The sequence below is a fragment of the Microcaecilia unicolor genome, chromosome 1 (genome assembly GCF_901765095.1).
Source record: "Microcaecilia unicolor chromosome 1, aMicUni1.1, whole genome shotgun sequence".
Classification (NCBI taxonomy): Eukaryota; Metazoa; Chordata; class Amphibia; order Gymnophiona; family Siphonopidae; genus Microcaecilia; species Microcaecilia unicolor.
In genome coordinates this window covers 404907471-404934774 of record NC_044031.1, presented here as the reverse complement: position 1 = coordinate 404934774, position 27304 = coordinate 404907471, and the positions used below count along the sequence as shown (strand labels likewise).

Below are 27304 nucleotides of genomic sequence, written 5' to 3'. Positions count from 1 at the left end.
TTTCTTGTCAAATCCCTTGGTTGCGTGGAGTTTATTTGGGAACCCTATTTGAAACTGTGACATTCCTATATATTTTTCTTTACTTGTTATAATTACCCGCTCCACCACTAGGGGGTTTACATTTCTCAAGGCAGAGTACAGCAACAATTTGTGGAATTCTTTGCTGCTGCCCATGTGCCAACTTGTATCTACATCTTAATTTAAGAAGCTGTTAAAGACCTGATTGTTTTGTAAGGTGTTTGACTGACGGGTGGATATTGAGGCTTGCTGGGGTTTGGCTGCTTGTAAGGGGTTTTTTTGGTACAGTTTGTGCATTTTATGAGTGTTTTATGGTTCCTTGCCTAGATGGTTGGATAGGTGGGTTATAAATGTTTTAAATAAATAAATAAGTTACAGTGAACCCATCAGTAAACAGGATTTCATCACTGAAATTTGGCCATCTGTATTGTATAGAAAAGTGTAGAAAAACGAACACAAAATTAGAGTTTATAAGAGCTGTTTCTACATATGGGAATCTTTCAAATAAATTAAAAAAGTTGTCAAATAAGTAAAAAAAAAATCTTTTGTCTTCCACCTTTTAAGGCACTGCCTGTCCAACTGGAACAGCTTTAGACTTTTTACAGATGGACCACCCACAGGCAGTCTGTTACTTCTAATAATCGTTTGCTATTGTTTTCAGTGAATGAAAATTGTGGCAATCTGAATCTCCGCCTACTGGCTTCAGCCCATATAATGGGCTAGATAGGCTCATGCAGTCTCCTGTTCTCTGTCTAACCTCCTTGACTTGTACAGATCTACCTTAAGGAAGTGGGCTATCCTAGATGACCTCATCAAGGGGAAGGGATGAAGTGCTCTGAGCATGCTCTGCTGCTTTCTGTTCCTCCAGTGTCTGCAGGATTGCAAAGTGCCGAATAGACACAGAAGAAAAAGTTTTACCTTATTTCTGGGGACTGCTACTCAGTCCCAGATCGGTAGAGAGGGAGAAGAAGGAATTTATCTGAGACCTTTAGGGATCAGTCTATTCTCCTCCTTTTTTATTCATCCTTCCAAGAAAAGGGAAATCTCTTGCCTGAATCCATCCCAGCAGCTGCAGAATTCAGAGGGGAAAACAGAAGAGAAAATGTCTGCCCGAGTTTCTGATCAGGCAAGAAATTCTTTTCTCTTATGTATACAGGGTGCCACTGCCAGCACAAAAAGTAAAACTGTTCCCTTTGCTGTTCTTGCAGGCTTCCTTTCTATTTCCTTGTTTGTTTTGGAGTAGAGCAGTAATTTAATTGTTGTTTGTAGACTTTGCAAAATAAATAATCAATTCCACAAAATACAAAATGGCTCAATTTTCAGGGAAAAAGCCTCAAAGAGCTCCAAGACCAACACTTGATCTGACGGAGCTATAGTGGACCAAAAGGCCCTCTCTTCTTCATCACAGGCAACCCCCCCCCCCCCCCCCCCCGATCCCACAGATCAAACTAACTATTAGTGTCTGTGGTAACTGTGTTCAGTACACATCCTATTTTTTAATTTTTCATTTTGTTAATTGTCCATGCATAAAGCACTGCTGAAGCTTAATAAACTATCCGATTCCCACTACTTATCTTAATCAAATAGTGATCGCTGGGTGCTGCTGGCTGCTGTGCGGTCCTCCACTTGCTACCCTGAGCTGACGGTGGCCAGTGTTTCGCTGCTTCTTCAGAGCTGGGCGGATGTCCCATTTGCAACCTGAGGCCCTGAAGAAGCAGCGAAACGCTGGCCACCGTCAGCTCAGGGTAGCAAGTGGAGGGACCGCACAGCAGCCAGCAGCACCCAGCGATCACTATTTGATTAAGATAAGTAGTGGGAATCGGATAGTTTATTAAGCTTCAGCAGTGCTTTATGCATGGACAATTAACAAAATGAAAAATTAAAAAATAGGATGTGTACTGAACACAGTTACCACAGACACTAATAGTTAGTTTGATCTGTGGGATCGGGGGGGGGGGGGGGGGGGGTTGCCTGTGATGAAGAAGAGAGGGCCTTTTGGTGCACTATAGCTCCGTGAGATCAAGTGTTGGTCTTGGAGCTCTTTGAGGCTTTTTCCCTGAAAATTGAGTCATTTTGTATTTTGTGGAATTGATTATTTATTTTGCAATTTTGTATGCATCCACACCACGTGTTTATTTTTTCTGTTGGTAGACTTTACCTGCTGGAGGTGGATTGCAGTATCAAGTCTGAAGAATTTATAATTCCCTAGAGCAGTGTTCCCTAAGTCTGGTCCTGGAGTACTCCTTGCCAGTCAGGTTTTTAGGATATCCACAATGAATATGCATGAAAGAGAATTATATATAATGGAGGTAGCGTATTCAAATCAAGTTCATGCATATTCATTGTGGATATCCTGAAACCCTGACTGGCAAGTACTAGTCCAGGACTGGACTTGGGAAACACTGCAGTAGAGAATCTGCTCCAGGGATTTCTGAAAATAGGAGAAGGGAAGGAGAGTTTCCTGTTTGACACATTCCTGATTCCTTTAATATGCTTATGTTTACTAAACGTTTTGATATACCGTGATTCCAAATGAGGATCATAGCGGTTCACAATTATATTAACAAATAAAAAAAAGAAAAAGGAATGCCATTATTAAAAGCAAAGGATAGGTAAAGTAAGCTCTTTGAGCAGGGACTGGCTTTTTTGTGTATGGTGTACAGCGCTGCGTATGCCTTGTAGCGCTATAGAAATAAGTAGTAGTAAAGTAAATAGACTATAGGCTCAGGATTGGGGCCCACTATTGTACGTTTATGCCCCAGGAGTGTGTGATGTTCCTGGCTGCATTAACACTTGCACAACTACTACGGGCTTCCCTAGCCTGCACTCAAGATACTGCAATCCATGTCCAGCAGGTTAAAGTCTCCTACCAATGTTTGTCCCTTCATTCTTACCTTTTGTACGTCTTCAGCCAGAGCTCTGTCCTTCCATCTGAGTCAGTCTGTGGATGGCCAAGTGCACCTCCTTCTTTCCCCGTGCCCTCTGGCTTTCAGCCACTTTGATATTATTGATATAGAACTAGTCATCTCCTTACTGTACCATCTCTGTCCTTTCCAAACAGATTATAGCATAGTAATAACATCAATAGACACACGTTTTCTCTCTCCTCAGCCCTGACCCCAACACTCTTCACTTTCTTGCCTTCAGACACTGAGCAACATTCTTCTCTCCCTCTCATCTCTTCTACTTTCTCCTTCTTCCAACTACTTTATCAGCCCAACATGAGAGATTTCCAGTCTTCTCTAAGCAACAGTATATCTGCTCAAAATATTGCATAGTTAAGGGAACATGTAGGGCTAGATTCTGTATATAGCGCTGAAAAAATTGAGCCTTAAGGGTTATTCTATAAATGGTGCTCCGAGTTGGATGCTCTGCGCCAGTTACACTAACTTAAATCTGGTGTAAATTCTGAGGCCTAAATTAGGCATGAATCTGTCTTATTCTGTAACACCGTGCAAATTCCAGGAACGCCCTGACCTGGCCATGCCCCTGTCACATCTATACCCCTATTTTGGATTTGTGCATAAAAATTAATGCACTGATCTTTATAAAATATCGATTGACTATAAAGATGTGTGCATAAATTCAAATTATTGCACCAAAAGTTATTAATGCTGAAGTATTGGCGCCAATTGGCTCGTTTTGCAATTAAATTACGCATGTAAATTGGGTGCATGCAAGTTTAAGCACCGTATATAGAATTAGGGAAATAATGTACTAGAGATCTGATCTCATTGACAGAGGTCATCTAACAATGTCTGCACTGTCTATTACATAAACATCATAATGAAAGTGTGACTGAATGTGTCCTTCTGGCTATTCCAGGCATCGATCACATTCAAGGATGTTGCTGCTTATTTTTTGGAAGTGGAGTGGGACATTTTAGGAGAATGGCAGAAGGAGCTGTATAAGAGGGTCATCAAGGAGATTCATGACATCCTTATGTCACGAGGTAAATATGTCTTCTCTATCATGTACTGCACAAGCATAGTATACAATTAGCATGGAAAAATCCCATGTCCCATGGACACCCGAAATTTAGGACCTGGATTCTGATGTCATTCTATATCCAACAGGAACCAGTGAAGTAGCTCACTACTGCAGTCTCTGCAGAAAGTGCTGCTCTGTTCTTAAACTGAAGGCTTCATACAAGACCAGTTGCAGTCTGTCTCCCTTTTCTATACCAAGAAACGTTTGGCACAGAAGACCAGAGAGAGCACTTGTCACCCAGATTTCTGGCTGAGAACTACAACTATTAACTGCACACTACTCAGCTATACTGTGCAATGTGTAACTCCCTTCTGATGGTAACCAGATGTCAGAGAAGGTTCTAATTTAAATGTTGTTTTCCTACTTCTTAACAGGTTATTCAATTGTTAATCCTGATGTTATATTTAAGATTAAAAAGGAAGATGCGAAATATTTCACCCAACACTTTGAATGGGAGGGAAACGAAAACCTGAATGATCCCACCAAGAGTAAGTAGATATTTTGGTTTTAAACGGCTTTGCGTTTTTATATCACAGGAGATGGATCATTAACATCAAACATTTGGCGACTTAAACTCTGTTTCCTAATTTAATATTATCAGATCCTTGGTGAAACCTTCTTGACATGTTTTCTCATAGCAGGTCTTCCAGTGGTAACTTCTGTGTTCTCACTGAGTGTTAAACAAGAGGAAAATCTCCCGTTTATGGATCATCCTGAATTAGAGACTTTTGAAGTGACTCACCCTTCTGTAACAAGTAAGTATAAAATTCTTTCTGCATATATTACTAAAATCATTTGGGACCATTTAGGAAATCAGTGGTGGTGAGATGAGCCATCCTCCTCTTTCCTCCTCCCACTGTTTCCTTACTTTGGACAGAGTTGGCTGCCTGTGGAGATGGAGGAGGCACCTGATGGAGATGGGTGTGCTGGGGGTAAGATCAGGTCTGCAAAATCCTTTATCCTAGTGTCATGGGGTTGAGGAAATCTATACTATTGAATGGGCCGGTGGGAATAGAGAAGATAGTGGCAGGGGACATAACTGATGTAAGTGATAAAGTTTGACTTAGCCATGGAGTTTTTATATTGCTGGTGGGTTAGTACAAATCACAGTACACAGTTGCATAATTTTGCATTCAGTGCAGCTCTTTAAATATTCTGTTAGTCTGAATTAAGTTAATGAGAAGTGACATGAACTAGTTTCCTAAATTATATGACTGATATCATATGTGTTGACAGGCTTAATGTGCATTAATGTTTCTATTCCATATCATCAAGCAGATCAATCTATAGACTGGTGGGTTGTGTCCATCTACCAGCAGGTGGAGATAGAGAGCAATCTTTTTGCCTCCCTATATGTGGTCATGTGCTGCCGGAAACTCCTCAGTATGTTCTCTATCTCAGCAGGTGTGTGGTCACACAGCAGCAGCTCTGGCTAGGTCTCCAAGCCTATTTGTTTAGGTTTTGTTGAGTACCTGGGGTTGAGGGCTCTTCATGAGCGAGTGAAACCTGGTGGTTCTTGGTCCCTCATTTTCTCCCCCTTCCTGCTGGCTCCGTTCAAAAAAAAAAAAGAAGAGCGATTTGAAGCAGAACAGCTTCCCTTGCAGCTGCTCACTGGGACACCAATTCGTTGCAGCTTGGGGCAAGAAGCAGGTAATTTTGACCTTTTCCTAGCGGGCAGGGGGTCCCCGAACGTTCTCCATGTGGCTATTGGCGTCGGATGGCAAGGGCGCGAAAAAGCGCTCCCCGGACCGCGTTCGCGTGTCTAGCGGGGAAGCGTGGGGATCGGAGGCAGAGAAGCCCTTTTTGGGCGCCTTTACGGAGTTTGGCGAGTTAGTCGGTTTTTCCTCCGTTGGTGCATTGGCGGTTTTTCCCGTCGTAGGCGCCCATCCCCCGATGTCCGCTCTTCTGGTTTTGGCCGGCCACGCTGCTCGGGCGGCTTCTTTTTCGGCCTCTCTTGAGGTGGGAGACAGTAAAAAGATGGCTGCCCGGTGAAATTCAAGCGCCATTCTTCCCGCGTGGCTCCTTTGCGGAGTGATGCGCTGGACGCCTCTCCCCCACTCTTTGGAGCGGAGGTTGAGAGTGCCTCTAGGGCCGTGGGCCAGGATGCAGAGGTGCACAAGCAGGGGGGTTTCTCTCCTGAGTTTATTTTGCTGCTGCATCAGGCCTTTCTTCTGCAAAACGCTGTTCCAGCTCCCCTGGCAGACATGGGTGAAGAGGCCTCCCTGGTCAAACGCCCTCGGGTGGACCATCAGGCCTTAGGGGACTCTGTCTCCTCTGAGGTAGATGAGGGCAGCGTTTCTGGGTTCTCCCAAAGGTCCTTCAGGGATTCTTTGGAGGAGGCTGATCCTCGCCCTGATGGGGCAGATGACCCCTCTGCAGCACGGCTTTTTCGCTCAGAGGATTTGCCCAACCTGTTAGTGCAGGCCATGAGCATTTTAAACATTTCCTCTCCGGAGGAAGGCCCTCTCTCAGCCTCGGTAGGTTCCGCTATTTTGCTGGGAACAAAGCGCCCGCCCAGAACCTTCCACATTCATGAAGCCATGCAGACTTTAATTTCGGCTCAATGGGATCCTCCTGAAGCGAGCCTTAAAGTAGCCAGGGCCATGTCCCGTCTGTACCCTCTGCCTGAGGGTGAACGGGAGGCCTTTCACTGGCCCACAGTAGACTCTTTAATCACTGCGGTGACGAAGAAGATGGCTCTGCCAGTGGAAGGTGGCTGTGCCCTGAAGGATGCTCAGGACAGGAAATTGGAGGTGGCCTTAAAGTTGGCCTTTGAGACGGCCGCCCTGAGTTTGCAGACCTCGGTTTGCGGCTCTTATGTGGCCAGGGCATGCCTGACCGTTTTGCAGCAGGCCTACCCCTCGGATCCTTCCGTGAGGGCTGATTGGCCGGTCCTGGAGTCGGGCTTGGCCTACTTGGCAGACTTGCTGTATGATGTCTTGAGAGCCTTAGCTAAAGGTATGGCTCAGACAGTCTCTGCCCGTCGGTGGCTATGGCTTAAGCATTGGTCTGCTGACCATGCCTCAAAATCTCGCCTAGCCAAGTTGCCTTTTAAGGGCAAGCTGCTCTTTGGGGACGAGCTGGACAAGATCGTGATGGAGCTCGGCAGTTCTAAAGGCAAGAGGTTGCCAGAGGTCAGGGCACGGGCTGGCAGTGCTCGCCGTGGTTCCTCCAAGGGCCGTTTTCAGGAAGCCCGTTGGTATCGCCCGGGCAAGTCGGGCTCCTCTTCCTCCTCCTCCTTCAAGTGGAACTTCTCCCCCAAGCAGCATTCCTTTCGCAGAGACCGCCGTCCCGGAGGTTCGTCCTCTGGCCCTCCCCCAGGGTCTCGTACCCAATGACGGGGCCCTGGTCCATGGCCTAGAGCAGATAGGTGGAAGGCTGTCCTCATTTCTGGACGAGTGGACCAGGGTAACTTCAGACGCTTGGGTTCTGGAAGTCATCAGAGACGGCTACAAGTTGGAGTTCTGCCGGCCCCTGAGAGACGGGTTTGTGAACTCTCCCTGCAAGTCTCCCCTCAAAGCAGCGGCAGTTCAGCAGACTCTGGACAACTTGATCCGCTTTGGGGCGGTGGTCCCAGTGCCGGTAGATCAACTTGGCACAAGACACTACTCCATTTACTTTGTGGTACCAAAGAAAGGAGGTTCTTCTTGGCCTATTCTCGACCTCAAGGGAGTCAATCAGGCCTTGAGAATATGACATTTCAGAATGGAGACTCTCTGCTCCGTGATAGCTGCGGTACAAAAAGGAATTCTCCTTTTTGTACCGCAGCTATCCTGGCACCCTTGGACATCAAGGAAGCTTACTTGCATATTCCCATCTGGCCACTTCATCAGCACTTCCTGCGCTTTGCAGTGCTGGGCCGGCACTTCCAGTTCAGAGCCCTCCCGTTCGGGTTGGCTACGGCTCCGCAGACCTTTTCCAAAGTAATGGTGGTCATCGCGGCTTATCTCTGCAAGGAAGGAGTACAAGTCCATCCCTATCTGGATGACTGACTGATTCGAGCCCCCTCCTCTGCAGAGTGTGGGAGAGCTACAGACAGGGTCATTGCTCTTCTGAGCTCCCTGGGATGGATCATCAACTGGGAGAAAAGTCAGCTGCACCCGACTCAGTTCCTGGAGTATCTGGGTGTTCGGTTCGACACCCAAGTGGGCAGAGTGTTCCTGCCAGACAACCAGTGCCTCAAGCTTCGGGCCCAGGTGGGCCGGTTCCTAGCCTCCTCTACTCTTCGGGCTTGGGATTATGTGCAGCTGTTGGGTTCCATGATGGCCACGATGGAGGTAGTGCCCTGGGCCAGGGCCCATATGAGACCACTACAGCACTCTCTCCTGCGGCATTGGATTCCGGTTTCGGAGGATTACGCTATACGCCTTCCCTTGGATCCAGCAGTGCGCAAGGCGCTGAGTTGGTGGCTGAGGCCAGACAAGCTGTCCGCAGGAATGCCTCTTACGACCCCAGAGTGGATTGTCGTCACGACGGACGCCTGCTTGACGGGCTGGGGAGCCCACTGTCTGGGAAGGACAGCGCAGGGAATATGGTCTCCTGCGGAGGCGAAGTGGTCCATCAACCTCTTGGACCGCCGAGCCATTCGGTTGGTGCTTCTGGAGTTTCTCCAGGTGCTGGTACTGCGACCAGTTCGGGTCCTGTCGGACAATGCCACGCCTGTGGCCTATGTCATTCGCCAAGGAGGTACCAAGAGCGCCCCTCTAGCCATCGAGGCCATGAAGCTATGCCTTTGGGCAGAAGTGAATCTGTAACAGCTGTCAGTGGCTCACATTGCGGGGCTCATGAATGTCCAGGTGGATTTTCTCAGTCGCCATACCTTGGATCCCGGAGAGTGGCAGCTGTCTGCTCGGGCGTTCTTGGACATCATGAAGCGCTGGGGCAAGCCGAGCTTGGACCTGATGGCATCCTTGGCCAATTGTCAAGTGCCGCGGTTCTTCAGCAGAGGACGGGACCCTCGATCTCTGGGAGTCGATGCTCTTCTCCAGCAGTGGCTGGTACAGGAGCTTCTCTATGTGTTCCCACCCTGGCCAATGATGGGCAGAGTTCTAGGCCAGGTGGCGAAGCACCCAGGCCGGGTGGTCCTGGTGGGTCCTGATTGGCCCAAACATCCGTGGTATGCGGACTTAATCAGGCTTTCAGTGGGCAGACCTCTTGCGTGCTGCCCGGTTACCGCTGTTTTACCGCTGGAGCCCTTACCGCCACCTCAGTGGGTGGCAGTAAGTGTTCCCCCCCCCCCCCCCCCCCCCCGAAATGGCCGCTTGGCAAATGCTTCACTTGCTGCACAGCCATTTCTTTTAAAAAATAAACAAAAACAGGCTTTTACCCGCTTTGCTAAAAGGGAGCCTCAGCACACATTAAAAACACATGCCGATGCAAGCACAGGCCCGCTTTTGCCGCAGTTTAGTAAAAGGACCCTATAGTAACATATTTGAAAGGTATTAATCCACAAACAAACATTTTCCAGAGACAGACATGAATTAAGGTTGAAAGGGGGCTGACTCAGGAATAATGTCGGGAGAAGGTGGTAGATACCTGGAATGCCCTCCTGCAGGAGGTGATGGAGATGAAAACAGTAACTGAATTCAAAAATGCATGGGATAAATACAAAGGAATCCCATTTAGAAAGAATGGATCTACAGAAGCTTAGCGGAGATTAGGTAGCAACACCAGCAACTGGGAAGCAAAGCCAGTTCTAGGCACACTTCTGTGGCCTGTGCCCTGATTGTGGCTGAATAGATTTGGATGGGCTGGAGTGGAGCTTTTCAGGGGCTTCAATGACTTCAGAAATTTTAGAACGGTCTGTGCCCTGATCGTAATCCTAAACTATCTCCTTTAGACTGCAAAACATTTTAATTTTTCACTGTATTTATATACTCAATAGAAAACTTGATTCCTTTTACAAAAGTGTGTAGTTCTCAACATGTTTGTATCTATTTCAGACTTTGGGACATGTTGAACAGAGACAACACATACAAAGTGTAGATCACGGCCTGCGCAGGCTACGGTCGTTGAATAAAAACATTTGAAAAGGCAGTAGTAGCCGATGTACCATTGCTATTTTTAAAATCAAAACTATGTGGGGGAAATGTCTGAGGAAAAAGTACTACGGCGTTGAGAGCATGATGCCTCATGAAAAAAGAGGCTTTTCACATGATGGTATGGTGAGAACAAACATAACTTGTTTGATTTACAGAAGGAAAGGGCCTTCTACTGTAAAAAGCCTGTGTCCTGAATAGAGAGGAAATGACAGAGAGGGTTGTGGAGGTAGAAATACCCAGGGGTGGGGCAGCGACTCAAAGGAATTGTATAGGTCTGTTCCAGTACATTCTACTTGTACGTGTGTATGGCCATGTTCAGGTTCATGTGTTTAAAATCGTGAACTATAACTATGCTGTTGGCTGATGATTATCATTGGCAGACCAAAAGATATTCAGCCGCTAGTATCCATTGGCTGATGTACACCGAGGACAAAGAACACAAACAAATCAGGCATGCTCTAAGTGGGTGGCAAAATGCAGATCGGTGACTACTTTTTCAAAGGTTATGTCATCATTAACGGCGAGTGCACTGCCTTTGAATTTAACGGGTGTTTTTACCACAGCTGTATGAGCTGCTATGATTCTAAAAAACAGAATCTGCTGACGGACACCACCTTCAGGTTTCTCAACTACAAAACACAGTGCAAGACAAATTACCTAAAAGAGAAATGGTTTAAGGTCGTCAGTATTTGGGAACATGAGTGGGAGAATTTGGTTAAAACGGATAGGGAATGTGCTGCCTTTGTGAGCAGAGCAGTGTTAAGAACCTTTAGTTCTACAAGACACCCTTTTTGAACAAAGAAACCAGGGAGGTCCCTATAAGTTTGGTTGTCTGTAACGCAAAATAATCCCTGTATAAAAGCATTTTCTATCTGACTGCAGCCGGTTGGGCTGCTGGTTTTACTATCCCTTCAGATGCATTATAGAAGTCACAGACTGGGAAACGGCTCTGTGTGGGGGTTTCTCATTCTTTGTCAAATCTCACAGGACTGGCTGCAGAAACCAGCTCTGCAGGGCACGATCTCACACAGATGTCTTGAAAACAGGAGGGTTGTGAGAGGGGGAAGATGTGCTCCCTAGCTTTGTTACATTTGCTATACTTAACTTTTTTAAAGCTTGTGTGATTCTTAGGTTAACACTGCTACAGCAAAATTAAACATTTAAAAAGGAAAAAAAAAAGTTTGGTTATCTGGAATGCAAAACAGCTTAAAATAGTTGCTGTTTCTTTTTTCTTTTGTTTTTAAACACCTCATACTGTGCCATTACAGTCTGTTACAAAAAGAGTAAAAAAGCAGGAAGGCCCCTGTAAGTTTGCTTATATTCTGTAATGCAAAACAACCCTACTACTACTACTATTTAGCATTTCTGTAGCGCTACAAAGCGTACCTGTATAAAAGCATTTTCTATCTGACTGCAGCCTGTTGGGCTGCTGGTTTTACTATCCCTGTATTCTAGAAGTCACAGACCGAGATATGGCTGTGTGTTGGGGTTTTCTCATTCACTGTCAAATCTCAGAGGACTGGCTGCTCACAAACAGCTCTCTGTGGGAAAAAAGGGAGGGGGTGTGTGGGTAGGGTTTGTGGGTTCTCTCACACAAAACAGGATATTGCTCCAACAAAAAAAAACAGGTTTGCTAAATACTACGTTGTAGGTTTGTTTTAAATATTCAACACAGTATTTTTTCCCCTTTCAGTCTGGCTGCAGAAAACCAGTTCTTGCAGGCACAACTCATGCTTGTTGCCCATTAGTGAGCAAAAACTCCTCCCACTGAGTGTGTAAATACTGACGAAATTCCTTGCCGTGTGCCAAATAAGTGGGAAAATGCCAGTCTTTGCAGGCTGTAAAAAAGGAGGGCGTCTCTATGTGCACCCAAACCATCGCATGGTCCGAGATCCCTTCCGCTCCCACCCCCACCACCTGAATCATCGGAAAGCAAGACTGGTAGACAAAAATAGAGTCTAGGCGGGAGAGCATACCATGCGCACGGGAGAAATGCGTATAATCCCTCTCCAACGGGTGAAGCAGGTCCCAATTGCTGCTGTCCCCGACCACCTCGACAAACCGATCGCTCCATCTCGGGGACAAGTACAGCATTCATGTCGCCAACCACTATCCAATTCCTGTTAACATGAGACAAGCAAAGTCGCAACAGTTCGCAGTAAAACAGAGATTCAAAAGGAGTAGGGCCATACAGTACTACCAATGTAAACTCCTGACCTTGCAGCCACAACCACAACACCAAATACCGCCCTCGCCCATCTTTCGTCAAAACCTCTGCCTTATAGGTGAGCAACTTACTAAGAAGCACCGCTACTCCACCCTTCCAAATGCCTGAAGATGCATAATAAACCTCTCCCACCCAGGAGCACTTCAATTTCTCATGTTCCGCATCAGTAAGCCTCGTTTCTTGCAAACATGCCACTGCCGTCCCCTGGTTCTTCACCTCTGCCAAAAAGTTGCTTACTTTTTTACCGGTGAAGTGATTCCACAAATATCCTAGGAAACTAGTTGCACTCATGATCCATTCATCCTGTGCTCAACACAGCACCTTGTTGCTTGCAATCATCCTATCATAGGGATCTTTGTGCCCAGCCATTATCCTAACCACTGTCCCCTCACTACCAGTCACCCAGGCATCATTCCAATCGGAACTAGGAGTACAAGCAGTGCTGATCTACCACCCACCCACCCCCATACCGCCCCCTCCTCTCCCCGACCTCTGAATCCGCTCTCCACACTATCCCCAGAATCACTGTCCACAAACTGTGAATCATGGCAGTGAAGAGATGACACTGTGTTTAGGGTCCCCGCGTCTCAACAGCCACCCCCATATTCGATTCCCACTTCAGGCACAGCTCCTTGTGACTCTGGGCAAGTCACTTAACCCTCCATTGCCCCAGGTACAAATAAGTACCTGTATATGTAAGCCGGGAAAGCGTGGGGTACAAATGTAACTAAAAAAATAAAAACCCCAGAAAGCAGTAAAAAAACTTAGAGGTCAAAGGCAGAAAGTAGCATGCACCAGAAGCAGTTAGCAATTTGAGCCGTGAAACCCCAGGTCCTGGTCCCACCCCTTTGTGAATGGATAAATGAAGATTTATGTCAGCATGCTATATAGACACCAACCATCCTAACTATGGGAAATCTGTGCAGTGTATACATAGTTTGAACATCATCTATACATTCTTTGCATAAAATGTAGTGCAAATGGGTGTAAAGCACCTCCATTTTTCTTGCACCACCATGGAATAATCCTGGAAGATTTTTACAGGTTCCCCTTCATAGAGAAGGGCATTTCATTTTTGTTTATATCCACTCAAAAATTCCGTTTTATGCACATACTTGTGTATTTTTATGATGACTGTGTGGTTTTTGGTAGCCTTCCTTTATCCTGCTGTTAGGGTTCTGGGTGTCTGTCCTAATAGTGAGCCCTTGGGCCTTCGGCTCCGGAGGCAGGAGAAGTCCCAAGATGGCATACAGAGTCACCTCCAGACCAGATTGGATACTGGATATCTGGCAGAAGAACCACAGAGATGAAGGCTGGAAATTAGGAGACTGGATCTCAGGAACAGAGGTACGGACTGGAACTCAGGAACAGAGCTGCAGAAACAGAGCTGCGGACTGGGACTCAGGAACAGAGCTGGGGTCAAGCAATTCACAGCACAAGAGCAAACATTGTGAAGGCAATGCATGAGTGTTCCAAGGTTAATTATAAGGGCTGTCAGTGATGATGTCATGGTCTGTGGTGCCCAGGAATGAGGCTTGGACTACACTGAAGCAGTGGCGTAGCTACGTGGGGCCAGTGGGGCCTGGGCCCCCGTAGATTTGGTCCTGGACCTCCCTGCTGACGACCCTCTCGACCCCCCCTCCTGCCGCCAACCCTCCCCCGTTGCCGCCGTCGTCGCCGTGGGCTACCTTTGCTGGCAGGGGACCCCAATCCCTGCCAGCCGAGGTCGTCTTCTTCCCGCGAAGGCTTTGTTCGGTTTTTGTGAGTCTGATGTCCTGCACATACAACGTGCAGGACATCAGAAACAGAACAAAGCCATCTTGCAAGGCTTTGTTCTGTTTCTGTGAGTCTGATGTCCTGCATGTACAACGTGGAGGACATCAAAAACAGAACGAAGCCTTCGCGGGAAGAAGAGGACCTTGGGTGGTGGGGATTGGGGTCCCCCGCCAGCAAAGGTAGCCCATGGTGACGACGGCGGCGGGGGGGGGGTCGAGAGGGTGGTCGGCGGGGGGGGGGGGGGCTAAAATGTGCCCCCTCACCTCGGGCTCTGAACCCCCCTCCCGCCGAAGTCTGGCTACGCCCCTGCACTGAAGGAGGCAGCAGGGCACCAGGAAGAGGCCAGACTGCTGAAAAACCAGAGTGAGGCTTATATAGTCCCTGGAATGAGGCTAGAATGCTGGGGCATCAGAGTGAGGCTTGGAACACAGGGGAACTGGCAGCAGAGGCATCAGTGCAGGGAGGAGGCAATCCGGGGAGGCCACGGAGCCTGAGCACCAGAAGGAAAGATGAGTCTGAATGCGGGAGCACAGCCACAGCTGCGACACCTGCCAATCCTGTGTGCCTTCTCTATGCAAAAAGGCCCCATGCTGTCAGAGATGGTGAATTCTTTGGAGTGCCATTGTTCTAGTAGCTCGTTGCTAGATTTATGCTCAGGAAGCTGCTCAGACAGACCCACTGTGTGTAAGTTTCCACAGCAGGAGTGGTTTTCTAAATCTATTTTGGCCTCCTGTTCTCGAAGCTTGCACTCTAAACCTGCCAGTGTTGGACCCTGTTGCAAGGTCTGAAAATCATTTCTCTAATTCCGTTGTACACTTCATGGTATCTGCAAGTAAGTCTCTAGATTGGAGATTTGGCCAGAAAGCCATTCCAAGCAGGGCTCAAGCATGTTGACAAAGGATCTCAGAATCAAATTCTAAAGAAAATGAAGTTTTAAGTAATAAGAAAATTGTGAAAGAAAATAAATTGACAATAAAAGAGGAAGATTTTGCCAATGGCTGAGTGAGCTGGATGCTACATAAGTACATAAGTAATGCCATACTGGGAAAAGACCAAAGGTCCATCAAGCCCAGCATCCTGTCCCCGACAGCGGCCAATCCAGGTCAAGGGCACCTGGCAAGCTATCCAAACTTACAAACATACTATTCCCGTAATTGTGGATTTTTCCCAAGTCCATTTAGTAGCGGTCTATGGACTTGTCCTTTAGGAAACTGTCCAACCCCCTTTTAAACTCTGCCAAGCTAACCGCCTTCACTACGTTCTCCGGCAACGAATTCCAGAGTTTAATTACGCGTTGGGTGAAGAAACATTTTCTCTGATTTGTTTTAAATGTACTACACTGTAGTTTCATCGCATGCCCCCTAGTCCTAGTATTTTTGGAAAGCGTGAACCGACGCTTCACATCCACCTGTTCCAATCCACATTATTTTATATACCTCTATCATGTCTCCCCTCAGCCGTCTCTTCTCCAAGCTGAAAAGCCCTAGCCTCCTTAGTCTTTCTTCATAGGAAAGTCGTCCCATCCCCGCTATAATTTTTGTCACCCTTCGCTGCACCTTTTCCAGTTCTACTATATCCTTCTTGAGGTGCTGCGACCAGAATTGAACACAATACTCAAGGTGCGGTCGCACCATGGAGCGATACAACGGCATTATAACATCCTCACACCTGTTTTCCATACCTTTCCTAATAATACCCAACATTCTATTCGCTTTCCTAGCCGCACACTGAGCAGAAAGTTTCAGTGTATTATCAACAACGACACCCAGATCCCTTTCTTGGTCCGTAACTCCTAATGTAGAACCTTGCATGACGTAGCTATAATTCGGGTTCTTTTTTCCCACATGCATCACCTTGCACTTGTTCACATTAAACGTCATCTGCCATTTAGCTGCCCAGTCTCCCAGTCTCGTAAGGTCCTTCTGTAATTTTTCACAATGCTGTTGCGAGTTAACGACTTTGAATAACTTTGTGTCATCAGCAAATTTAATTACCTTGCTGGTTACTCCCATCTCTAAATTATTTATAAATATATTAAAAAGCAGCAGTCCTAGCACTGACCCCTGCGGAACCCCACTAACTACCCTTCTCCATTGTGAATACTGCCCATTAACTCCACTCTGTGTTTCCTATCCTTCAACCAGTTTTTAATCCACAATAGGACATTTCCTCCTATCCCATGATCCTCCAATTTCCTCTGTAGCCTTTCATGAGGTACCTTATCAAACGCCTTTTGAAAATCCAGATACACAATATCAACCGGCTCCCCTTTGTCCACATGTTTGTTTACTCCTTTATGTTTAAACTGTTTTATTGACGATTATCACAGTACAAATTAACTTGGAATATTCATATAGCATTGATTGATAGACAAAACAACATTCTAGCAACATATTCAACATCGCCAAGCACTTTTCTTCCCCATTTTTCTCCCCCCTCCCCTCTTAACAATTCCTTGGCAAGTGCTAATATTAGCTGTTAAATGACTTTTGTTCCTAATATCATACCCTTTAAATACCTTGTTAGGTGAAATAGTACTTATCATAAAATACCAGAAAACTAAACATCAAAGCTCTAGAGCACTGCCAAGCTTTAGTCCTATACATCTCACTCAACCCCTCCAACCCCCCACCCAATACCTCCCCCCCTTGCAAGCAGAATACCGCTCTAGACTAAATTTACTACTCCAGGCTACCCATACTCTCCCATTATTCCACTATTTATCAGGCGTTAACAAGCAGACTACGTCCCCTCGGGCTAAGAATTTGCAGGTATGGCGTCCAAATCTGAAGAAAGCTTACTCTGCGCTTAGGCGATTGTTTTGAATCTCTAGCCTCCCAAGAGGCCAGGAGATGCACCTGATTGCGCCAGTGCCAATAAGCTGGCCCCTCCGATGAGACCCAGTATTGCATAATGCATTTCCGAGCTACCAAGCTCAGCTTCCTGCATAACATTATAGCAGGGGCACATAATGGAGCAAACGCTCTTGGTTGGTCCAACAGAAACTGCCTCTCCGTTCCTTGAATTCTATTCCCCAATCGAATCAAAAACCCTCTTACCCTCTGCTAGAACATGCGCACCTTGGGGCATTGCCATAATGCATGATATAATGAGCTGGGACCCCCTCCACATTTAGAGCACCCCGAGTTGTCCGGCCCCAACATATGAGCCAGTTGTGCTTTAGACATATACCCCCGAAGGACCACTCTATAGCCACACTCCCTCAGCCTCTCATCTGTTACCAACGCCCGGATGCCCTTCAAGGTAGCTGACACATCCCATGTTGCCAGTGAGGTCCCAAGATCTTGTTCCCATTTCCGCTTAAGATCAACATATTGCCTCTGGGACCTACGCCTAGCCAGTGCCCCATACAATGCTGAAACCGATTGCTTCTCTGTCTGCAACTCCTCAAAGAAGACCCTTAAAAGTTCCCCCATCCGCCCCCTCAGGGGTGCTTGGTTCAGGGATTTCATATAATGTCGGACCTGTGCGTAGGCAAATCTATTGCCCCAAGCTGATCCCACTTTATCCTGAAGAGCGTCAAATGTTATCATTTCCCCATTTTCCAATAACAGGTGTTCCAATCTTGTGATGCCCAGCCCTTGCCATCTACCAAATGTCGGGTTGTCTATCCCTGCTTCAAAAACAGGATTACCTACGATTGGGATTTGATCTGTAACGTGTGGTTGGCCCCCCATCTGCCGCATCCACCACTGCCACGCCTCCCGAAGGGGCTGTAGTATTATGCTTTTTTTTAAATTTAGAAGGGAGTCGACTACGAGGTAAATGAAGCAGTGCTAATATATCATATGGAGCAAAAAAGGCTTCCTCCAAGCCTATAGGTGTATAATACTGCGTGGTATTCACCACATCTCCTAGGTGACGCAACAAACACGCCTGATTATATAGGAACACATCCGGGATACCCATTCCCCCCTGTCTCCAGCTCCCTATTAACATGTTTTGGCTAACTTTAGGCTTCTTGCCTGCCCAGCAAAACCGACTAAAAAGACGCATCATCCGTTTCAAATCAGTCCGTGATAGGCGCATGGGTAAGGTTTGAAGGACGTACAACCAGCGCGGAAACAGCACCATTTGGACTAAATGTATCCGTCCCATTAATGACAGTGGAAGACTCATCCAAGAATCTAATTTAGCCTTAGTATGTTCCAGTAAGATTTTAACATTCAACTGATATAATTCGGAAGTATTCATTGTGAGTCGGATTCCTAAATATTTAAAAGACTCTCTAGCCCATCTCAATGGAAATTCAGGATCCCAGTCCCTCTGATTCACCTCTGGCGAAGCCAGAGCTTCTGACTTATCTAGATTGATTCGGAAGCCTGAGTAGTCTCCATATTCACGAAAGGTTTCCAATAACGTGTCTAAGGATTCCCTTGGGTTTGTGAGATGTACCAAAATGTCATCCGCAAATGCTGCGATCTTAAACATGTGGGTCCCTAAGCCAACTCCCCGGATCAAAGGGTTTGCCATGATATCTCTGATAAGGGGATCTAAAACTAAAACAAAGAGAAGAGGGGACAAGGGGCACCCCTGCCTTGTGCCTCTCCTGATACAGAAACTTTCCGACTCTATCCCGTTCACACTCAGTGTGGCACATGGGTTGGCATATAAGGCATGAATTGCCTCAACAAATCTCCCTGAAAATCCATAATGTTCCAACGTATCAAAAAGAAACTTCCAGTGAACCTTATCAAAGGCCTTTTCCGCATCGAAGCTGACCAACAACGATGCTACCTTCGTCTGCGAGCTGTGCTCTAGTGATGTCAATATTGCTCTCAAGTTTTTACTCACTGCTCTTCCTCCCACAAAACCCACCTGACTTTCGTGAATCAACCGAGGGAGCAACCTCGCCAGTCTATTAGCCAAGATTTTTGCCAACAACTTGGTATCATAATTTAATAGGGAGATAGGCCGGTACGATGTCGGCTCTAGTGGGTCCCTCCCCGGCTTCAACAAGACTATTATTTGAGCCCTATTCAAGTCAGGGGGTATCCTCTGTCTCTCTATTAGTTGGTTCAAAAATCTAGTAATTGCGGGTATAATTCCTCCTTCCATCAATTTATAAAATTCTCCTCTTAAACCATCAGGTCCCGGGGCTTTCAATCGCGGGCTACGGGCTATAACCATACTAACTTCGTCTTCAGTGATTAATTGATTAAGGCTGTCCAACTCTTGTATTGTAAGCTTTGGTAAAGCTAGATTTTCTAAGTACATCTGATTTAGTAGGCCGTCTTCCTCTGGGGAAGCGTACAACCCTTGATAAAAGGTCCGAAAGGTTTCACAGATTGCCTTGTCTGATGTGTGGAGCCCTCCCCCTCTTTGCCTCAGTGCCAGAATGTTCTTAGTCCCTCCCCGGGGGGTAATTATTTTTGACATCAACTTGCCTGTTTTATTACCATGTTTATAAAGCATATATCGATAGTAGAGCTGTGACTTGTGTGCCCTTTCTTGCAAAAGTGCATTCAAGGCGGTTTGAAGCTCTAACACTTGTTGTTTATCACCTATCGCATGTGTCTCCCCATATCTCTTCCTCGTCTTACAAAGTTGGTTACTTAAACGCAAGATCTTTCTGTCTCGTGCCTTCCTCACAAAATATGTGTGACTTATAACTTCGCCTCTAAGAACCGCCTTAGCCGCTTCCCAAAACAAAACTGGATCATCTATATGATCTTGATTATGAGTACTGTACTCCGCCCAGCTAGCTTGTAATCGGCCTTTAAGCACTGGGTCCGAGCTAAACTCCAGGGGGAATTGCCATTTATGTTTCTGTTGGGTTGTACCACTTGGTATCCATTCTATCTTAACCCAGGCATGGTCCGACACCATGTACGGTCCTATCTCCGCTATTGTCACTTCCCCAAACATCTGACGTGATGTCAGAATATAGTCAATTCTCGACTGAGTTGAGTGGGCCCGTGACAGATGTGTGTAATCTTTCTCACCTGGGTGCAACACCCGCCACACATCAACCAGGCCCAACATCTGGCTCAATTGTAAGAGGCCTCTATTATTATAACATGAAGAGGCCGTCTCCGGGGCTAATCTGTCCAGAGAGGGGTCCCAAGCTGCATTAAAATCGCCCCCCATCACCATAGCTGCGTGCGGTTGCCTGAGCAGAAAATTAATCAAGGTTTGATAAAACTTCCGATCATATCTATTCGGAGCATAAACATTACAGATTAGCAGTCTCTGTCGCCCAACTACCACTTCCAAGATAACATAGCGGCCTTCAGTATCAATCAGAAGTGGGTTGATTACAGAGGCTATGCCTTTTCTGATTAGTATCGCTACTCCTCCCTTTTTGCCTTGTGCATTTGCTGCTATACAATCCCCAACCCACCAGGTGCTGAGCTTGGCATGTTCAATCTGGTTCAGGTGCGTCTCCTGTAAAAGTGCTATGTCTGCTTTCTGCCTATTTAATTGTTGTAAAATCTTAGAGCGTTTTATTGGCGAATTTACTCCGCCTACATTCCATGTTATTATTCTTACTATTCTTGGATTTGAAAGTGTGGAGCAATATCCGTAGATGTACTACTACTACTACTACTTAACATTTCTAGAGCGCTACTAGGGTTACGCAGCGCTGTACAAATTAACAATTAAGGACGGTCCCTGCTCGGAAGAGCTTACAATCTAAAGGACGATGTCCACTTTTGTAATCGAGGGGGACATCCCAGCCTCTGCCCCCCCCCTAACTTGCACCTCCACTTTATCAGCATCACTGTTGTGTTCTGCCCACGCTTCCATCAGAGCTTGTCTCCTATTGCCAAGCCACCTTTCATTGACAGCTCGGGGAGACAGAGCCCCCCAGAAGCCTTCATTACTTTCCTTTACATACTTTCCATTTAATACTTGTACCCTGCTTGCATCCCTCCTCCCTCCCCCCACCCCCTCCCCCGCCCCTCCCCCACTCCCCAAATCCTGTATCCCTTATTCTCAGGTCCACCAATTAGGACCACGACTTCCTTACGTCTCTCCCTCCCCCCTCCGCATTAAACAGTGTTACAATAAACATAACTTTCATTGTCAAGCTGATCAGACACTTACAGGGTCTCACCCCTCTTACCAGGGGTTCGAACCGTTTCACCCATTGGTCAGGTCTTCCAGAAAGTGTCTTATTCAACAGCAAGAAAACTCAGAAGAAAAGTCTAACTCACAAACCATAAAACCTTAACCTTCCAACTGCAGCCATCTTGTCAAGCCTTTCTGCTACTATAAATAGTCCATCTTTGTAATTGGCTGGGAGTTTGCTGTATTGTCATAGACTGACCAGTCAGTTCTCCTCTGACCCCTCAGTATAACATTACTCAATGCTTTCAGAGTGTTCGCTTCCTCTATGCTGTTCAACTTGCATCTGAAGGTGTTGTTCCCAGCTGCTGTAGAAATTCTTTAGCCGCCCCTGCCGTCTCATATGTCTTGGTGATGCCATTATGCGTAACTCGCAGTTTGGCAGGGTATTGTAGTGCAAATCTTATTTTCTTTTGGAATAGCGTTGAGCAGACCTCCGAAAACTGTCGCCTTCGTGCTGCTACTCCTGCTGAATAATCTTGGAAGCAGCGTACTGGGATTCCATCGTACACCAATGCCTTTCCGGTTCTAAGCAGCTGCATCACCTCTTGTTTCTGCGCATAATTCAAAAATCGTAGAATTACCACTCTTGGTTTATTGGTACCAGTCATTTTCATCCCTATGCGGTGAGCCCGTTCTATTTGTATTGGCCCCGAGGCTTCTGGGAATTGTAGTTCGCTAGTAAACCAGCGTGCCAAAAAAACCTCCAAGCCCCGTTCAGGTATCGTTTCTGGCAGGCCCACTACTCGGATATTATTTCTTCTGGACCTATTTTCCAGGTCCTCAATCTTTTCCTCCATCGCCTGCAGCTTTTTTTGAGTTATATCCTGTACTGTCTCCACCTCCGTTACTCTGCCCTCAATTTCACTCACCCGTGCTTGAAAGCCTACACAGTCTCGAGAGAGATCAGTGAGTTGTTCTTTTACCTTTTCCAGGTTAGTATTTATGGGGGAGAGCCGGCGATCCAACATATCCTTTAGCACTGAGGACATTTCCGAGGTTATTTCGGCGATCCAGGCCGATGACACTGTCGGGCCCGGCGGGCTTGCGGGTGGCGCCATCTTGTCTTCTGCCCCTCTACCACGGAGCTTGTCTTTATGTAGATTTTTAGCTGCCATCTCGCCGCCAATAGATTTAAAATGTTCGTTGCCGGCCACTCCAGCGTTTCAGGCTGCGGCGAAAGTCAATTTTAATTCGCGGCTTGTGGGCTGGTCGTGCGGAGGGGGGATTAGAGCCGGAGAGATCTTTTTCTTCAACCCCTCGCGGTCATGACGTCACCGGAAGTCTCTTTGTTTACTCCTTTAAAGAATTGAAGTAAATTGGTCAGGCAAGATTTCCCCACACTAAAGCCATGCTGGCTTGTTCTCAGTAATCCATGTCCTTGGATGTGCTCTGTAATTTTGTTTTTAATAATAGTCTCTACCATTTTCCCCGGCACAGACGTCAGACTCACCGGTCTATAATTTCCCGGATCTCCCCTGGAACCTTTTCTAAAAATCGGCATTACATTGGCCACCCTCCAATCTTCCGGTACCACGCCCGATTTTAAGGATAAATTGCATATCACTAACAGTAGCTCTGCAAGCTCATTTTTCAGTTCTATCAGTACTCTAAGATTTATGCCATCCGGTCCAGGAGATTTGCTACTCTTCAGTTTGCTGAACTGCCCCATTACATCCTCCAGGTTTACCGTGAATTCAGTAAGTTTCTCCGATTCGTCCGCTTGAAATACCATTTCCGACACCGGTATCGCACCCAAATCTTCCTCGGTAAAGACCGAAGCAAAGAATTCATTCAATCTCTCTGCTACGTCTTTGTCATCCTTGATCGCCCCTTTTACCCCTCGGTCGTCCAGCGGCCCTACCGATTCTCTTGCCGGCTTCCTGCTTTTAATATACCAAACAAAATTTTTACTATGTTTTTTTTGCCTCTAATGCTATCTTTTTTTCCATAATCCCTTTTGGCCTCTATCTGCGTCTTGCATTTGCTTTGACACTCCTTATGTTGCTTCTTGTTATTTTCAGACGGTTCCTTCTTCCATTTTCTGAAGGCGTTTCTTTTAGCCCTAATAGCTTCCTTCACCTCACTTTTCAACCACGCCGGCTGTCTTTTGGACTTCCGTCTTTCTTTTGTGATTCGCGGAATATGTTTGGCCTGGGCCTCTAGGATGGTATTTTTGAACAGCATCCATGCCTGTTGTACAGCTTTTACCCTCTCAGTTGCCCCTCTAAGTTTCATAGTCTCCTTTTTTTAAAGTTAAACGCTAACGTATTTGACTTCCTATGTATAGTTACTTCAAGGTTGATATCAAAACTGATCATATTATGATCACTGTTATCAAGCGGCCCCAGTACCATAACGTCCCTCACTAGATCATGTGCACCACTAAGGACCAAGTCTACAATTTTTCCTTCTCTCGTTGGCTCCTGCACCAGCTGCTCCATAAAGCTGTCCTTGATTTCATCAAGGAATTGTACCTCTCTAGCGTGTCCCGATGCTACATTTACCCAGTCTATATTTGGGTAATTGAAGTCACCCATTATTATCGCAGTAGTAAAAGAGGCCCGTTTCTGAGCAAATGAAACGGGCGCTAGCAACGTTTTCGTCGGCAACACCCCCCCGCCAACCTCTTCGTTGTTGTGGCATTGCTCCGCCCTCAACGTCATGACGTTTGACACGAGGGCGGGGCCCGTAGCGATTTCCCACCCCCGCCTCCCTGCCTCCCTCCCTCCCTCCCAACCCCTTCGGTGTTCTGCCATTGCTCCGCCCTTGAGGGTGGGGCCCGGAGCGATTTTGGTGGCTTCACCACCACGAACCTTCGAACCTTTTTGAGGGAAGGCAGGGCTTGGCTTCACTGACGTCACTGTCTTCAGAACGTTGAGGGTGAGTTTTATATATATATAGATTGCCCATTTTGTTTGCGGCTCTGATTTCTTTTATCATTTCTGCGTCTACCTGCTCACTCTGGCGAGGCGGACGGTAGTACACTCCTATCACCGTCCTTTTCCCTTTTATACATGGAATTTCAACCCACAATGATTCAAAGGTGTGATTTGTGTCCTGCTGAATTTGTAATCTATCTGAGTCAAGGCTGTCATTAATATACAATGCTACCCCTCCACCAGTCCGGTCCAGCCTATCACTACAATATACTTTGTACCCCGGTATGACAGTGTCCCATTGGTTATCCTCCTTCCACCAGGTCTCAGAAACGCCTATTATGTCCAATTTTTCATTTAGTGCAATATATTCCAACTCTCCCATCTTATTTCTCAGACTCCTAGCATTTGCATATAGACATTTCAGAGTATGTTTGTTGTTCCTATTTGCATGATGCTTAGTGCTTGACACTATTGATTTGCCATCTTTTGTCTGATCTTTAGTTGTATTTAAGGGCACTTGGCCTACCACGGTTCCTTGTGTAACCTCACTATCCAGAAACCCTATCTTCCCTGTTTGTGAGGTATCATTGCAAGATACCTTATCCCGAACCATGCGCTGTTGTGCGACTGTCGGCCTTTCCCCCATATCTAGTTTAAAAACTGCTCTATCTCTTTTTTGAATGCTGATGCCAGCAGCCTGGTCCCACCCTGGTTAAGATGGAGCCCATCGTTTCGGAATAGGCTCCCCCTTCCCCAGAATGTTGTCCAGTTCCTAACAAATCTAAAACCCTCCTCCCTGCACCATCGTCTCATCCATGCATTGAGACTCCAGAGCTCTGTCTGGAATGAGACTGGAATGAAGTTGTTGCCAGCTACTGGGCGTGTTTTGCAAAGACTGAGTCTTTTCTTCCTTTGAATAAAAAGAAGCAAAATAAGAAAACATAAAATATGTAAAATGATATTGAGATTCTGACATATATTTGGTAAAATTATATTTTCCATTATTTTGTATATTGGTATTGGTTGCATTTTGGGTGGAAAATTATCTCCAGTTGAGGATTTCTATTTGTCCGCATCTTCAATATGGTAATACTAGAGCCCAGCTAAGGAACAGGTTATTTTGAGTTTGTCTTCACTGGACCAAACTTGCTTTCCTTGTGCTATCACCATCCAGTTGGATAGGCAGTGCCTTAAAAGGTGGACGATAAGGGATTAAAAAAAAATTTAATTTGACATTTATATCCCATATTATCCCAAGCAAACTTGGGTTTAATGTGGCTTACATTTGAAAATACACTGAGACAGAATAATAGAATTCAGTAACCTCATGGGAGCAAGTAGATGGATATGTCCGAAATATTTAATAAAGTTGAGATTAGCATATATACCCAACTGGGCATTTAAAAGTCTGTCCTTTAACGATGCTGCATGTTCAGAAATCATCGCCATAAGTATAGACGGTTATGCAAACATCACACGCACACTCCAGAACAGGCATCCGTACACACATTGCAAAAGTAAACAACACCTTCTACAGAGTACATCCAAAACTTAATTTTTATTTCCTCATTTTCATCTTCAAAATTCTATACATCAAATGTACAGGTCAGTAGGACCCAAAGCAGTCCAAAACAAGTAAAGTCAGAAACAACACAGTTTGTCTAATTGTTCAACCATCCTTAGGATTTGGCTTTGTGTTTAAAAAGCAATACCATGTGCATGTAAGGTCTGGGTAAATGAATTAAAACCATCAGAGTTTTAAGCAAATTCCCCAAATATGTCATACTTGGTAGCAATAATGAAACATTCATGGAATATTCACATAGCAGGCAGCCAACAGATTTATACAGGCAGCTCCTTGTGACTCTGGGCAAGTCACTTAATCCTCCATTGCCCCAGGTACAAATAAGTACCTGTATATAATATGTAAGCCACATTGAACCTGTTATGAGTGGGAAAGTGCGGGGTACAAATGTAAGAAAAATAAAAATTTTGCACTGAAAATAATTAACTTTGTATGAACTTGATGGCTAATATTGTGCTGCTTGCTATTTTGTATTTTACATATACATAGGGGCTCATTTTCAAAGCACTTAGACTTACAAAGTTCCATAGGTTCCTATGTAAGTCTAAATGCTTTGAAAATGTGCCTCCATGTAACAGAGTAGATGATGGCAGATAAAGACCTGTATGGCCCATCCAGTTTGCCCAACAAGATAAACTCATTACATATGGTATGATGTGATACGTCATATGTATACCTGATCTTGATTTTTTTCTTACCATTTTCAGGGTGCAGACCTTAGTCTGCCCGGCACGGTACTTGTTCTAAATTTCTGATGTTGTCGAAGCCCCTGAAAAGCTGCACCGGAGTCCATGTAAATCTATTCAGCCACAATCAGGGCATAGACTACATAAGTACATAAGTACATAAGTAGTGCCATACTGGGAAAGACCAAAGGTCCATCTAGCCCAGCATCCTGTCACCGACAGTGGCCAATCCAGGTCAAGGGCACCTGGCACGCTCCCCAAACGTAAAAACATTCCAGACAAGTTATACCTAAAAATGCGGAATTTTTCCAAGTCCATTTAATAGCGGTCTATGGACTTGTCCTTTAGGAATCTATCTAACCCCTTTTTAAACTCCGTCAAGCTAACCGCCCGTACCACGTTCTCCGGCAACGAATTCCAGAGTCTAATTACACGTTGGGTGAAGAAAAATTTTCTCCGATTCGTTTAAATTTACCACACTGTAGCTTCAACTCATGCCCTCTAGTCCTAGTATTTTTGGATAGCGTGAACAGTCGCTTCACATCCACCTGATCCATTCCACTCATTATTTTATACACTTCTATCATATCTCCCCTCAGCCGTCTCTTCTCCAAGCTGAAAAGCCCTAGCCTTCTCAGCCTCTCTTCATAGGAAAGTCGTCCCATCCCCACTATCATTTTCGTCGCCCTTCGCTGTACCTTTTCCAATTCTACTATATCTTTTTTGAGATACGGAGACCAGTACTGAACACAATACTCCAGGTGCGGTCGCACCATGGAGCGATACAACGGCATTATAACATCCGCACACCTGGACTCCATACCCTTCCTAATAACACCCAACATTCTATTCGCTTTCCTAGCCGCAGCAGCACACTGAGCAGAAGGTTTCAGCGTATCATCGACGACGACACCCAGATCCCTTTCTTGATCCGTAACTCCTAACGCGGAACCTTGCAAGACGTAGCTATAATTCGGGTTCCTCTTACCCACATGCATCACTTTGCA

At 45.9% G+C, this 27304-nt stretch overlaps 1 protein-coding gene across 1 annotated transcript in view; it reads left to right on the top strand.

Annotated features, from left to right (window-relative positions):
• Nucleotides 1–902: 902 nt before the first annotated feature.
• Nucleotides 903–27304, top strand: part of LOC115482481 (zinc finger protein 260-like) — a 40765-nt gene continuing 14363 nt past the window's right edge. The window contains exons 1-4 of the mRNA XM_030222315.1: nucleotides 903–1144; nucleotides 3844–3970; nucleotides 4383–4496; nucleotides 4650–4763. Coding sequence (XP_030078175.1) covers nucleotides 1121–1144; nucleotides 3844–3970; nucleotides 4383–4496; nucleotides 4650–4763 — 379 coding nt within the window. The 5' untranslated portion in view covers nucleotides 903–1120. The remainder of the gene's footprint in view (nucleotides 1145–3843; nucleotides 3971–4382; nucleotides 4497–4649; nucleotides 4764–27304) is intronic.